The sequence below is a fragment of the Giraffa tippelskirchi genome, chromosome 2 (assembly GCF_054371585.1).
Source record: "Giraffa tippelskirchi isolate mGirTip1 chromosome 2, T2T-mGirTip1v1.2.pri, whole genome shotgun sequence".
In the NCBI taxonomy this organism is placed as follows: Eukaryota; Metazoa; Chordata; class Mammalia; order Artiodactyla; family Giraffidae; genus Giraffa; species Giraffa tippelskirchi.
The window spans coordinates 191,047,949-191,061,278 of NC_137276.1; the positions used below are offsets into that span (position 1 = coordinate 191,047,949).

The 13,330-nt window shown below is 35.9% G+C and overlaps 1 protein-coding gene across 2 annotated transcripts in view; it reads right to left on the bottom strand.

Annotated features, from left to right (window-relative positions):
- EPHA6 (EPH receptor A6) overlaps nucleotides 1-13,330 on the bottom strand; it is a 946,574-nt gene that overhangs the window by 129,604 nt on the left and 803,640 nt on the right. For both annotated transcript variants that reach the window (XM_081572572.1, XM_081572573.1), the window contains one exon: nucleotides 1,202-1,411. In XM_081572572.1, the coding sequence (XP_081428698.1) occupies nucleotides 1,202-1,411 (210 nt within the window). The remainder of the gene's footprint in view (nucleotides 1-1,201; nucleotides 1,412-13,330) is intronic.

Sequence of the window (13,330 nt, forward strand, 5' to 3'; positions counted from 1 at the left end):
AGAGCATGTCTTCTTTAATTAACTCCATGTTGGGATGGAGTGACTTTTCTCATATATTATGCAGAATAGGGGAGGTTAAGAGTTGGAGCTTGGAGAGATCTTATTAATGCAAAGTAAATAGAATTAAGATATTAAAAGAACTGTGATTATGCAGGTTATGTATTGTCAATAGTGAGACTCAATAGTTCAACTAGGAAAGTCCTTATAAGGAAATACCACTATCAAGGAGAAAAGCAAAGTTTGTCTTTGATGATACAAAGTGAACACAACTGAAATTCAGAATCAAGGAATTTTATAAGTTTTACAGATACTGTGATAAAATGATTTTTCCATTTCCTTTTGGTCTTTAAAATATAAGAAATGGAGTTACTCATTTTAATTAAAGGAACAAAATACTCTGAATAGTAACTGCCATTATTGTCATTGTCATTGTTTAGTTGCTAAATTGAATTTGACTCTGCAATCTCATGGACTGGGAATGAATACTGGAGTGGGTTGCCATTTCCTTCTCCAGGGGATCTTCCCCACCCAGGGATTGAACCCACGTATCCTGTAATGGCAGACAGATTCTTTATTACTGAGCAATCTGGAAAGCCCAACTGCCATTATACCATATCTTAAATAAAACATATCTCTTAAAACAGACAAGTGTGAGCCATAATATATCTTTTAATGTTCTTTTTAGGTAAATATGACCTTATTTCCATAATTTAGAGCAAAGAGGCTTAACATTTTCTATGTAAGTTTAAGACTGGTTGCTTAGCAATATTCAAATGAGAGAGAGTCTCTCCTCTAGAAGTGGGTATAAAACAGTTGTCCATGTAAATGTGTGTCAGATTCAATGAAGGAAGAGATTTCTTTCTTAGCACTTAAATATAACCAGATATGAGACCATGTAGTCAAATGAGAGCAATCTAAACTCAGTAAATTTTGTGCAGATTAAATTATCTACAAATCACTAATTGTATATGTATCATTAGGTATGTTCCATAATCATTCCTGTCAACCTCTCCTCATGAAGTGCCTGGTAGGCTCTTTATAGAATTGGCATGGAAAACCAATGTCTCTCAGTCCTTGTCTAGATTCTACTTTGGGGCACTTTTTCCTTCTGTCTTTAGACAATACAAACCAGAATTACTCTAATAACATTGTAAACAATAAAAGTAAACAAACTATATTTGAAAAGGATGGACAAACTTACAGTTGTTGTATAAGCAGCTTCTGGATCATCTTCCAGCACTCGGGAGAGACCAAAATCAGAAACTTTGCATACTAAGTTGCTGTTGACCAATATATTCCTAGCTGCTAGATCTCGGTGAACATAACCCATATCAGAAAGATACTTCATTCCTGATGCAATGCCTCGGAGCATACCGACCAACTGGATGACTGTGAAGTGACCATCATGTTTCTGAAAGAGAATCACAGTTATTTATGTTAGTTTATTTTATTATAGTGTGGGTACATGCGTGCTTTCCTGTGTGCCTATTTGTGTAGGGGTGTGTGTGTGTGTGTGTGTGTGTGTGTGTGTGGTGTATTAAATGAAACCCTTGAATTTATTTTACTGGGTCCAATTAATATAAGCACCAAGCCTGCTGATCATTTTGTTCATAACAAAAGTAAAAATTTGTTTGAGATTTAAAGGAAAGTAAAACCTAGGTTGAAGTGATAAAGGAGGAAAAACAAAGGAGAGAAGAAAATCATACAAATTAACTTCCAGAAAAGATGATTTCAAAAACTCTAAGTAACAAAAGGGAACTAAATTTAAATAAGATAATAGCAATGACTTCTAAGAAAAAAGAATTCACTTTCCATAGTAGTTAGCTCCTAACCAGCTCTGTGTGTTTGTGTGTGGGCCCAATCATGTCTGATTCTGTGTGACTCTATGGACTGTACAGGGCAGCAAAATCTGGGATTGGATGAAAGTTGTGTGATTGCTGGAAATTGTGAAAAATGATCAAAAAAAATAAAAATTGATTGCATAAACAAGTTTAGGAAAGTTATAGGAGAATGAAAACCACATGCAAACAGAAAATAAGTTGATTTTCCTAATCTTTCCTTATAGAGTTGACCCTTAAACAAAGGTGTGGACTGCACAGTTCCACTTATACCTGTACTTTTTCAGCAAATACCTAGTTGGCCCTCTGCATCTGCAAGTTCTGCCAGCTTGCAGATTGCGTACAGTACTATGTTTATGGTCCTGAGTTGATTGTATCGGAAGATATAGAATTCTCAGATACAAAGGGCTGACTATGGAACTTCAGCATCTGTATATTTTTGTATCTGAGGAGGGTCTTGGAACCAGTTCCCTGTGGATATGCAGGGACAACTGTACAGAGCAAATGGAAAGAAAAGTTGGCAGTTGACTGAAAACGGGACTATTTTAGTTCTCAGGAAAATTAAAAGAAATATGAATAACAAGCCAAGCACAGCAGTGGTATATAGTAATCAATCCTCTGACTAACTATGCCTCTCACCTTGATTTAAAACTATATTTTAACTGGCGTGTAATTGATTTACAATATTGTGTTCATCTCAGTAGTATAGCATGATGATCTAGTGTTTTTGCAAATTATACTCCACTATGGGCTTCCCTTGTGGCTCAGCTGGAAAAGAATCTGCCTGCATTGCAGGAGACCTTGTTCGATCCCTCGTTTGGGAAGATCCCCTGGAGAAGGGAAAGGTTACCTACTCCAGTATTCTGGCCTGGAGAATTGCTTAGACTATATAGCTATAGGGTTGCAAAGAGTCAGACACAACTGAGTGATTTTCACTTTCTTTCACTTTTATACTTCATTCTAGGTTATTACAAGATGAAAGGTATACAGCATATTCTTGTTGCTTATGTATTTTATAAACAGTAGTTTTTATATATGAATCCCATAACCTTAATTTGTCCCTTTGCCCCTGCACTAACTCTTCCCTTTGATAACCACAAGCTAGTTTTTGAAATAATTTTTTTTTTAAGTAAAAAAAAAAATTCAACTGTCATTCATGTAGGCTGTGTGCACCAGTAAGACCTGATACAAATACTATGGTACAAATGTAGAGAAAATGAATATAAAAATATTTTAAGTTTGAAAAATAATGCATACTGTTCTACTTAATTATTTGGAGATTGTTGTCATTAATGGGGTTATAGAGAAGTAAGATTCTCAAAATGGTTTTATATATCAGGTAATATTTATTTATGAATGATACTAAAATTAATATTTATTAAGAGACCGGAGGACTATACTTATAAGGTGGTAGAGGCATACATAACAGTATCTCAAAATTTGCAAAGTTAAAGAATTTTTCCTGGATATGTGATTTAAGCTGTAGAGTAGGTTAAACATTGGGATGAATTGACCATATCACAGTGATGTGGTCTCTGTTACAATGATGACTCATTGGCCAGTCAAATGAATAAACTTATACAACAGATGAAATAAACTTCATCTTACTACAACAACTTACATCCTTGATAGCTCTATGATAATATCTCCTAAATCAAATGCAGAGTAAGGAAAAGAACCCTTTCATAAAAGAAACAGTCTACAGCAACAGTATCCCATTTAAGCAGGCACTTCTGTATAATTAATGTATAAAAGATAACCTAACAAAGAAAGTCTTTGCTGTTATTAGGTCTTTATGTTGCTGATCCATCTTCTTAGACAGTGCACAATTAGATGAAATCTGCCTCTTCTATCATGTACCTTACCTACCTCTCCTCTATTAGGAATCTCAAAGCCTTTGAAAGCACTCATTCTTTTGGCTTAGAAAGGATTACACTTATTTTAAAGAGATGGTTCTTTTACATATCAGTCAGTTGCCTGGTATCACAGTTCTTGTCAAGGCAGAATTTCTGTATAGTAGGAAATGTTAATAATAGATGATCTGAAAACTAGAGTGTGTGTTAGTTTCCTTATCTGTATAATGAGAATGCATGCATGCTTAGTCGCTCAGTTGTGTCCAGCTCTTTGTGACTCCATGGACTGTAGCCGACCAGGCTCCTCTGTCCGTGGGATTCTCTAGGCAAGAATACTGAAGGGGCTTGCCATTTCCTATGTCAGGAGATCTTCCCAACCCAGGGATCATACCCAAGTCTTCTGCATTGCAGGCAAATTCTTTACTATTTGAGCCACCACTGAAGCCCTACAATGAGAATACTATAATCTAATTAAGAGTTGTAGTGAGAATCACATACAAAACAAGCAACACAGCTCATGACTTATTTCAATAATACCTGGTATTTAATAAAAATGTAAAATCATATGTAGTTTTTGTAATTTTAATAAAATTCAGAAAACTCTCCACTCACTCTCCTGAAAAATCAAGGCAAAAGAAACTCCTACATCATAAGGAGAGAGAGCTACTCAAAGCCAGGTTGAAATTTAATTTCCTATTTTGTTCTGAGGGTGGCACAAAGTATCAAGTTATTTCTTTAAAAAAAAAAGACTTTTTTAGAGCACTTTTAAGTTCAAAGCAAAATTAAGAGGATGATACAGAGATTGCCCATATACCTTCTCCTTCCACACACACATGGTCTTCCCACAGGTGATTAACAACATCCTTTACCAGAATGGTACATTTGTTACAATTAATGAACCTTCAACAACAAACCATAATCACCGGAAGTCCATGGTTTGAACATTAGGATTCATTCTTGGTGTTGCACATTCTATGGGTTTGGACAAAGTTATAATGACATGTACTCACTGTTACAATATCACATAATGTTTATGTATGGTAACATGTATCAATAACAGTATTTTCACTGCTCTAAAAACTATCTCTGTTCCATCTGTTCATTACTCCTGCCACTCCCTCCCTCACCAACCACTTATTTTTTCATGGTTTTATAGTTTTGTCTTTTCCAGAATGTCATACATTTGGAATCAGTATGTAGCCCTTCAGATTCTTTAACTTAGTAATATACATTGATGATTTCTTCATGTCTTTTCCTGGCTTGAAAGCTCATTATTTTTAGTGGTGAGTAATATTCCATTGTCTGGATATGCACTTTATTTACCCATTTACTTACTGAAGGACATCTTGGTTACTTCTAAGCTTTGGCAATTATAAACAAAGCTGATATAAACATTTCCATTTATTAACTGTTTATAGCAGTTTATTTACTGACTGTTTATGCAGGTCAAGAGCAATAGAACTGGACATGGAACAACAAACTGGTTCCAAATTGGGAAAGGAGTATGTCAAGGCTGTATATTGTCACCCAGCTTATTTAACTTATGTGCAGAGTACATCATGAGAAATGCCAGGCTGCATGAAGCAAAAGCTGGAATCAAGATTGCCGGGAGAAATATCAATAACCTAAGATATGCAGATGACACCACCCTTATCAGAAAGTGAAGATGAACTAAAGAGCCTCTTGATGAAAGTGAAAGAGGAGAGTGAAAAAGTTGGCTTAAAACTCAACATTCAGAAAACTAAGATCATGGCATCTGGTCCCATCACGTCTTGGCAAATAGACGGGGAAACAGTGGAAACAGTGACAGACTTTATTTTTGGGGGCTCCAAAATCACTGCAGATGGTGATTGCAGCCATGAAATTAAAAGATGCTTGCTCCTTGAAAGAAAAGCTATGACCAATCTAGACAGCATATTAAAAAGCAGAAACATTACTTTGCAAACAAAGGTCTGTCTAGTTAAAGCTACGGTTTTTCCCGTAATCATGTATGGATATGCGAGTTGGACCATAAAGAAAGCTGAGTGCCGAAGAATTGATGCTTTTGAACTGTGGTGTTGGAGAAGACTCTTGAGAGGTCCTTGGACTTCAAGGAGATCCAACCAGTCAATCCTAAAGGAAATCAGTCCTGGATATCCATTGGAAGGACTGATGCTGAAGCTGAAATTCTAATACTTTGGACACCTGATGCGAAAAATTGAGTCATTTGAAGACTCTGATGCTGGGAATGATTAAAGGCAGGAGGAGAAGGGGAAGACAGAGGATGAGACGGTTGGATGGCATTATCAGCTCAATGGACATGAGTATGAACAAGCTCTGGGAGTTGCTGATGGACAAGGAAGCCTGCCGTGCTGCAGTTCATGGGGTCTCAAAGAGTTGGATACGGCTGAGCGAATGAACTGACTGAACTGAGCAGTTGATACAGCTGCAGGCTTTTATATGGACATAAGTTATCACCTCCTTTCGTTGAATATCTAAGAGGACAATACCTGGATTGTACGGTAAGAGTATGGTTAGCTTTGTAAGAAACTTCCAAACTGTCTACCAACGTGGCTGTACCATTTTGCATCCCACCAGCAAAGGGCTTTTCCTGCTGCTCCATATCCTCACCAACATTTGGTGTTGTTAGTGTGACTGATTTTGGCCATTGTAATAGGTGCACAGTGGTATCTCATTTTAATTTTTATTTCTCTAACATCATATAATGTGGAGAACCTTTCCACATCCTTATCTGCTATAAGGTGGAATGGATTAAAGAACTGATCCAAATTGATCACTGGAACAGAATAGAGAGCCTACCATGAACACAGTCAATTGGTCCTTGACATAGGAGCAAAAGAAATACCATAGAGAAAAAACAGTCTTTTCAAAAATTGGCATTGGAACAACTGGACATACACATGTGAAGAAAAAAAATGCTTATTAGTCTAGGTTTTTTGGTCAGTTCTTTCAGATTTTCTATATAGACAACATGTCATCTGTGAATAAAGACTATATCCCCCCCCCCCCGCTTCTTGTCTTACTGCATTAGGTAGTACTTCCAGTAAGATATTGAAAAGAAGTAGTGGGAGTGGCCATCCTTGCATGTTCCTGATCTTAATGGGGCAGCTTTAAGTTTTCTACAATTAAGTATGATGTTAGCTGTTGGTTTTTTTGGTAAATAGTCTTTATAAAGTTTAGGATGTTCCCCTCTATTCCTACTTTACTGTGTTTTTATCATAAGTTGGCAGTAGATTGTGCCAAATGCTTTTTATTTATCTGTTGCTATGATCATGTGATTTTTCTTTGTTTACCCATTTGCTGTGATGAATAACAAGTGATTTTTGAGAGTTAAACCAGTCATGCATATTGAGGTAAATACGACTTGGTTGTGTAATTTATTTACAGTGTTGGCTATGATTTGCTAAAACTTTGTTCTAAGTTTTTTCTTAACAGCTTTATTGAAACATAATTCACATACCATATAATTTATGCTTTTAAAGTACACAATACATTTCTTTTTTGGTTTATTCATAGAGTGTGTAATCATCACCATTTTAGAACTTTTTCATCATTTCTCCCAAACCCCATATTCACTAGCTGTTACTCTCCATCTCCTCCAACTCCTTCCACCAGTCATAGGCAACTACTCTTAAACTTTCTATCTTCTTAGATTTGTCTGTTTCAGGTATTTCATATAAATGGTTTCATACAATATTTGGTCTTTTTTGGTGGTCTTCTTTCACTTAGTTTAACATTTCAAGGTCCATTTGTATTGTAGCATATATCAGCATTTCATCATTTTTAATGAAGAATGCTGCTGCTGCTGCTAAGTCGCTTCAGTCGTGTCCGACTCTGTGTGACCCCATAGACGGCAGCCCACCAGGCTCTGCCGTCCCTGGGATTCTCCAGGCAAGAATACTGGAGTGGGTTGCCATTTCCTTCTCCAATGCATGAAAGGGACAAGTGAAAGTGAAGTCGCTCAGTCGTGTCTGACTCTTAGCGACCCCATGGACTGTAGCCTACCAGGCTCCTCCATCCATGGGATTTTCCAGGCAAGAGTACTGGAGTGGGGTGCCATTGTCTTCTCCATTAATGAAGAATAATATTATATTAATTTTGTTTATTTATTCATCAGTGGCAGACTTTAGAGTCACTTCCACTATTTAGTTATCTTGCAAGATTTTTTTTTTTTGTTACACATTCACACTTTTTTTTTTTTTTAAAGAAATTTAAGTTCTACTCTCTTAGCAGATTTCAATTATACAATACAGTATTAGCAACTATAGTCACCATGTTATACATTAGATCCTCAGAACTTATTCATCATATAACTGATAGTTTGTGACCTTTTACAAACCTTTTCCTATTTTCTACCCCCAGCAACCCCTGGCAACCAGTTTTATACTCTCTGTTTCTATGAATTCAACTTTTTCCTTTTTGATGCCACATATAAATGATGCCATACAGTATTTATCTTTCTCTGACTTATTTCACTCAGCATAATGTCCTCCAGGCTCACTCACATTGTGCCAAATGGCGGGTCTTTCTTCTTTTTTTAAGGCTGAATAGCATTTCAGTATATTATATTCCAAATTTTCTAAATCCATTCATCCATTGACAGATACTTTGGCTGTTTCTATATTCTGGCTGTTGTGAATAATGCTTCTATGTACATGGGAGTAGATATATCTTCAAGATAATAGTTTAGTTTCCTTTGGATATATATCCAGAAGTGAGATAGACAGACTATATGGTAGTTCTATTTATAATTTCTTGAGGAATCTCCATACTGTTTTTCCTAGTAGTAGTACCAATTTATATTCCCACCAACATTGTATAAGGATTTTCTTTTCTCCATAACCTTGCCAGCATTTTTACTTTTGTCTTTTTGATAACAGACATCCTTACAGCTGTGAGGTGATATTTCATTGTGGTCTGCATTTCCCTAATGATTTGTGATGTTGAGCATCTTTGCATCTATCTGACGGCCATTTGTATGTCTTTTTTGGAAAAATGTGGATTTAAAAACTGCCCATTTAAAAATTGGATTATTATTATTATTTTTTTGTTACTATCATGATAATGCTGGCTTTGTACAATGAATCTGAGCATTCTCCCTTTTCTATTTTACATAAGTTACTTTAAAATTATTTTAAGTATTCTTATCACCAACATTTGAAAAGGCTTGAATTAACTGTTTTTATATCAGCATCAGAGCAATCATAGTTCCAATAACTACACAAGGCATCATTAAAAATGAGATTTTGGTGTTTGAAAAGAATATAAACTACTTTTACCACGTTCTATGACTCGTCTATACAATGTAGTATGTTTATTTATATTTCACACGGCCAAGATCTTTTCCTGAGGTCCATAAGGTTAAAAGTATTTTTATAAGTGAACTAAGATATGCATCTGCCTTTTTTTCACTTTTTGATGTTTTCACTAGTCGTACAAAACTCTGGTGCATAAAAGTTCAGGAGTTTTAACATGAATCAAGGTAATAGCCTCAAACTAACCTATACTAGTATTCTCATATTCTTCTCTGATACACGAACAGCCATAAGAAAGATAATTTTATATAAGAATGTACTTGGTGAAACAATAAAACTCATTTTGTTAAATATTGATTCTTGATTATGTATCTCAGGATCAACATCTGTGGGGCATAGAAAAGAGCTGATAGGAAATAAGGGAGTTGATTCTGAGAGTTCTCCCCAATAAAGCTCCTTCATACAAATCTTTTAAGAATCTCCTTCCCAGGGAACCCAACCTGTAACAATATCTATCTATCTATTTGCCTATCTATCTGCTATTTATAAAATGTGTGCCTGATTAAAGAGAAGCTCTCAAAATAGCTGTATATTCTTCTGGGAATTCATAAATGTCAATTATTACCATATTCTTATAGGGAAAAATATCTAACATTTCCTAAATACTACACATCAATCATAGTTATAAGCTCATTAGAAGTATTATCTCATTTAATCCTTGAAACAACTCTGATATAAGAGTAGTTACTGTCTCCATCTTCCAGATGATCAAACTTAAGGGCAAAGAGATTTAATAACCTAGTAGATGGTGAACTCAGGATTTGAATCCAGGCACAGCTTACATAATTATAATTCTAGAGTTTACATATGTTAATTCCAAAGCTTCTACTATTAATTGGGAGTTATCTGAAAAACTGTTGACCCCAAGTGTGCCATAGTGACCCAGGCTGGGCTAGTTTAGGCAGCTTAACTTAGTTCAATGAATCAAGGTATACAATAAACAAACAGCACTCCAGGATCTATTTATCTATGTCTAGCTGAAAGGAATAGGCCCCACTTATTCATACATGAGGTATGGCAAAAATCTATTTCTCTACAAATGATGCAACTCTCTCCTTCAACAAAATCTATATTCCTTTTTCTAGTCCCTGTTAACATAAGCCTTCTCAAGTATGGTTTAGGATATATTGGTTTTATTGAATAAGGTAGATGGTTAATAAATAGTGACTGAATTAAATAACCTTTGATACTATCTTGTAGTGCACTGGTTGCTATTGCTACATTATTCCTATTGCCTTGTATAAAAAAAGTTTGTTTTTTTTTTAAGGTAGGACAGTGGTTTTCTTCCTTTTATGCAGCAGTTCTATCACAGCATCCACTATATGCCATGCCTTGTGTCAGCACTCAGTAAATATTAATTCAAATTGAATTGAATTGTTTATGAGGGGAGGAGAAAAATGTTAGAGTGCTGAGATTTAATATCTTTGGGCTGCCTTCTAGAGATTAATCAAAAAGAAACTATGAATTTTTTTATGACATACGGTTTTTTCCCCAGGAAGACAGATTCAAATGAAAGAGAGTGAATGTGGAATATTTACACACTGCATCTCAGAGCTTAGTAGCTGGAATTCAGTTTGTCTTCATTCTTCTTTTCCTTTGCTCTCTCAGCCTGACTGTTGAGAAATGCAGAGCTTAACCTCTAAGTGACAGAGAGGGTGATCCTGATTAGAAGGTGGTTTCTGAAAGCTGCATATAATATCTGTTACTTCTGAAAACTGCAGAGCTCCACACAACCGCCTCTCAGACTCTGGAGCACAACATTTCCCAGATATGAGCAGTCACTGGCATGTCACATTGTCACCACAGTAATAAAATCTCTTGTTGATGGTTTTCACAACCCAATCTTGTGGGCTGTGCCCCACAGACACTGTAAAGCCTCTCAGTGTCCATTCATCCTAGGTCAAGCTCAAGTACTTAGATTGTGCTTAGCACAAATGCAGGGTTTGAGTGCCATGTTGTCCTGAAGTCATCACATTACTGTCTAACAACTTTCTTAAAAAAACAATATATTCAGTTTTTTTGAAAATACAATTATCACTCTGTCAATCATTTGCTTAAAACCCTTCAAAGACAGAACAAAGTATAGTTAGTATTCGATACAAAGATATGGCTTTTGCCTTTGTCTCTAGTTTCACATCCTATTTTGATTCAATTTTTTGGTGTTTAATTCACTCCGACAACGTGTTATTTCTCATCTAATGTGCTTTGCTTTTGTGGTTCCCTCTTCCAGGAATGCCCTTCTAGTCTTTGGGCAACCAAGATTTTCATGATAAGCATCACATCTTCTGGGAGGTCCTTAAGAAAATCCCAAGTTCATTCTTTCAAACAAGACTCATTTAACCTTTACTGCAGACCAGTTATTGTGCTAATAATCAAATAATCAATAATCACTTATTGCTGTAATCAAAGTAAGAAGCAAAAGAGAAAGGTACCTCCTCCATTTTACCTATATTTAATTGAAAGCAGGGAAACAGAAAATAAAATTTTAACTGGGGCATGAAACACTGACTTCTGTATAGAGAACAGAAGTGGAGAGACTAATTCGGAAAATATTAAAGAAGGCTGAGCGCCAAAGAATTGATGCTTTCAAACTGTGGTGATGGAGAAGACTCTTGAGAGTCCTTTGGACTGCAAGGAGATCAAACCAGTCAATCCTAAAGGAAATCAACCCTGACTATTCATTGGAAGGACTGATGCTGAAGTGCCGATACTTTGGCCATCTGATGAAAAGAGCTGACTAATTGGAAAAGACCCTGATGCTCGGAAAGATTAAGGGCAGGAGGAGAAGGGGGTGACGGAGGATGAGATGGTTGGATGGCATCACTGACTCAATGGGCATGAGTTTAAGCAAACTCAGAGAGATAGTGAGGGACAGGGAATCTTGGCATGCTGCAGTTCATGGGGTCTCAAAGAGTCAGAGATGATTTAGCTACTGAACAGCAACAACAACAACAAAGAGTAAAACAGGATAGAGAAACTGGTGACTAAAAGTCAAAACTGAATTAGGTTTGAGATCTATTTAGAGACACAGCTAGTAGGACCTGAAAGGAGTGGGGAATTGGTCAGGAAAGTGGAGGAATAAAGTTGGAAAATGTTTCTTTTTATTGCTCTCAAAACGTCTTGTCTATACTAACATTAGCTAAAGCCGCGTGCGCACGCGTGTGTGTGTGTGTGTGTGTGTGTGTGTGTGTGTCTGGCTCTCCCACTAGCTTGACCATAATCTCACTTCAGGCAATAAGCTTGCCATGTCTTGTTCAACTTTTAAATCTCAGGACCTAGCACCATGCCTGGCACTCAGTAGATATTCAACGGATACTCATTGGATTAAACTGAACTGAATTTATTTTTCTCTTAATGGACTAAGTACTTCTGGCTTTTAATCAATAGTAGAATATTTTATTGAAGTATTTTTCATGGAAAGTTAGATTTACTACAAGAGAGTCTCTGAGAAAATCATGAGTAAATGACATATACTGATGATACTTGTAAGCATCTTCACTTCTGATTACGACTTCCAGAATTTTGTATTTTTGCTAGAGAGTGAGGGAAAGGGGAATAAACATGTTATACAGATCTCTGCAATATCTGTTTCTAGGTCTTCACTAGAGAATTATAGTAATGCTGAGCCCATCAACAGAATAGCCTTACAAACTATCAAAGATCTGTGGATCATAATATATATCAATGTCATCAAACATTCTTGTTGAAAAATGTGCAATACTCCTTTGTACAGAGTAAATAATTGTTATAGTGACTCAGTATCCTAAAAATATTAAACATGAGTGATAAACAACACTGTACCTAGTAGATAATAAACTACTATTCTAGAGGAGAAATAATAAAAATTGCATGCCATCATGTAACAAATATTTGCCAAGAATTCAATTCACTATGCTGTGTCTTGGTTAGCTACAATAAATAAATCAACTTACAAGGATTCCTTACAAAAGTGGTGAAATAAATACTGTTGGATAATGACAATTTATGATTTAAAATGAAGTAATGAACATTTGGTTAGTCTGTATGTCAAAAGACTTTTTTGGTTTACTAACCATGAGCTATAAAAAAATGGCACCAGCCTTTCAAAAAAGAGTGACAAAACTAGAAGGGTGAGCTGGAGAGTTGTAAAATTATTACTTCCAAAAAAGCTGACTTGAACTACAAAATGGCTACGCAGGAAATGTACTTTACTAAGTGGTTTATAAGAGACTGAGGTATACAAACAGTGGATACTTTGTTAACCTCTTGTCTCCCTGCTTCTGTGTTGCTTGAGGACATTCTGAGAAAACTAGATATTGAAAGAAACACAATGGTTTTCTAAGGC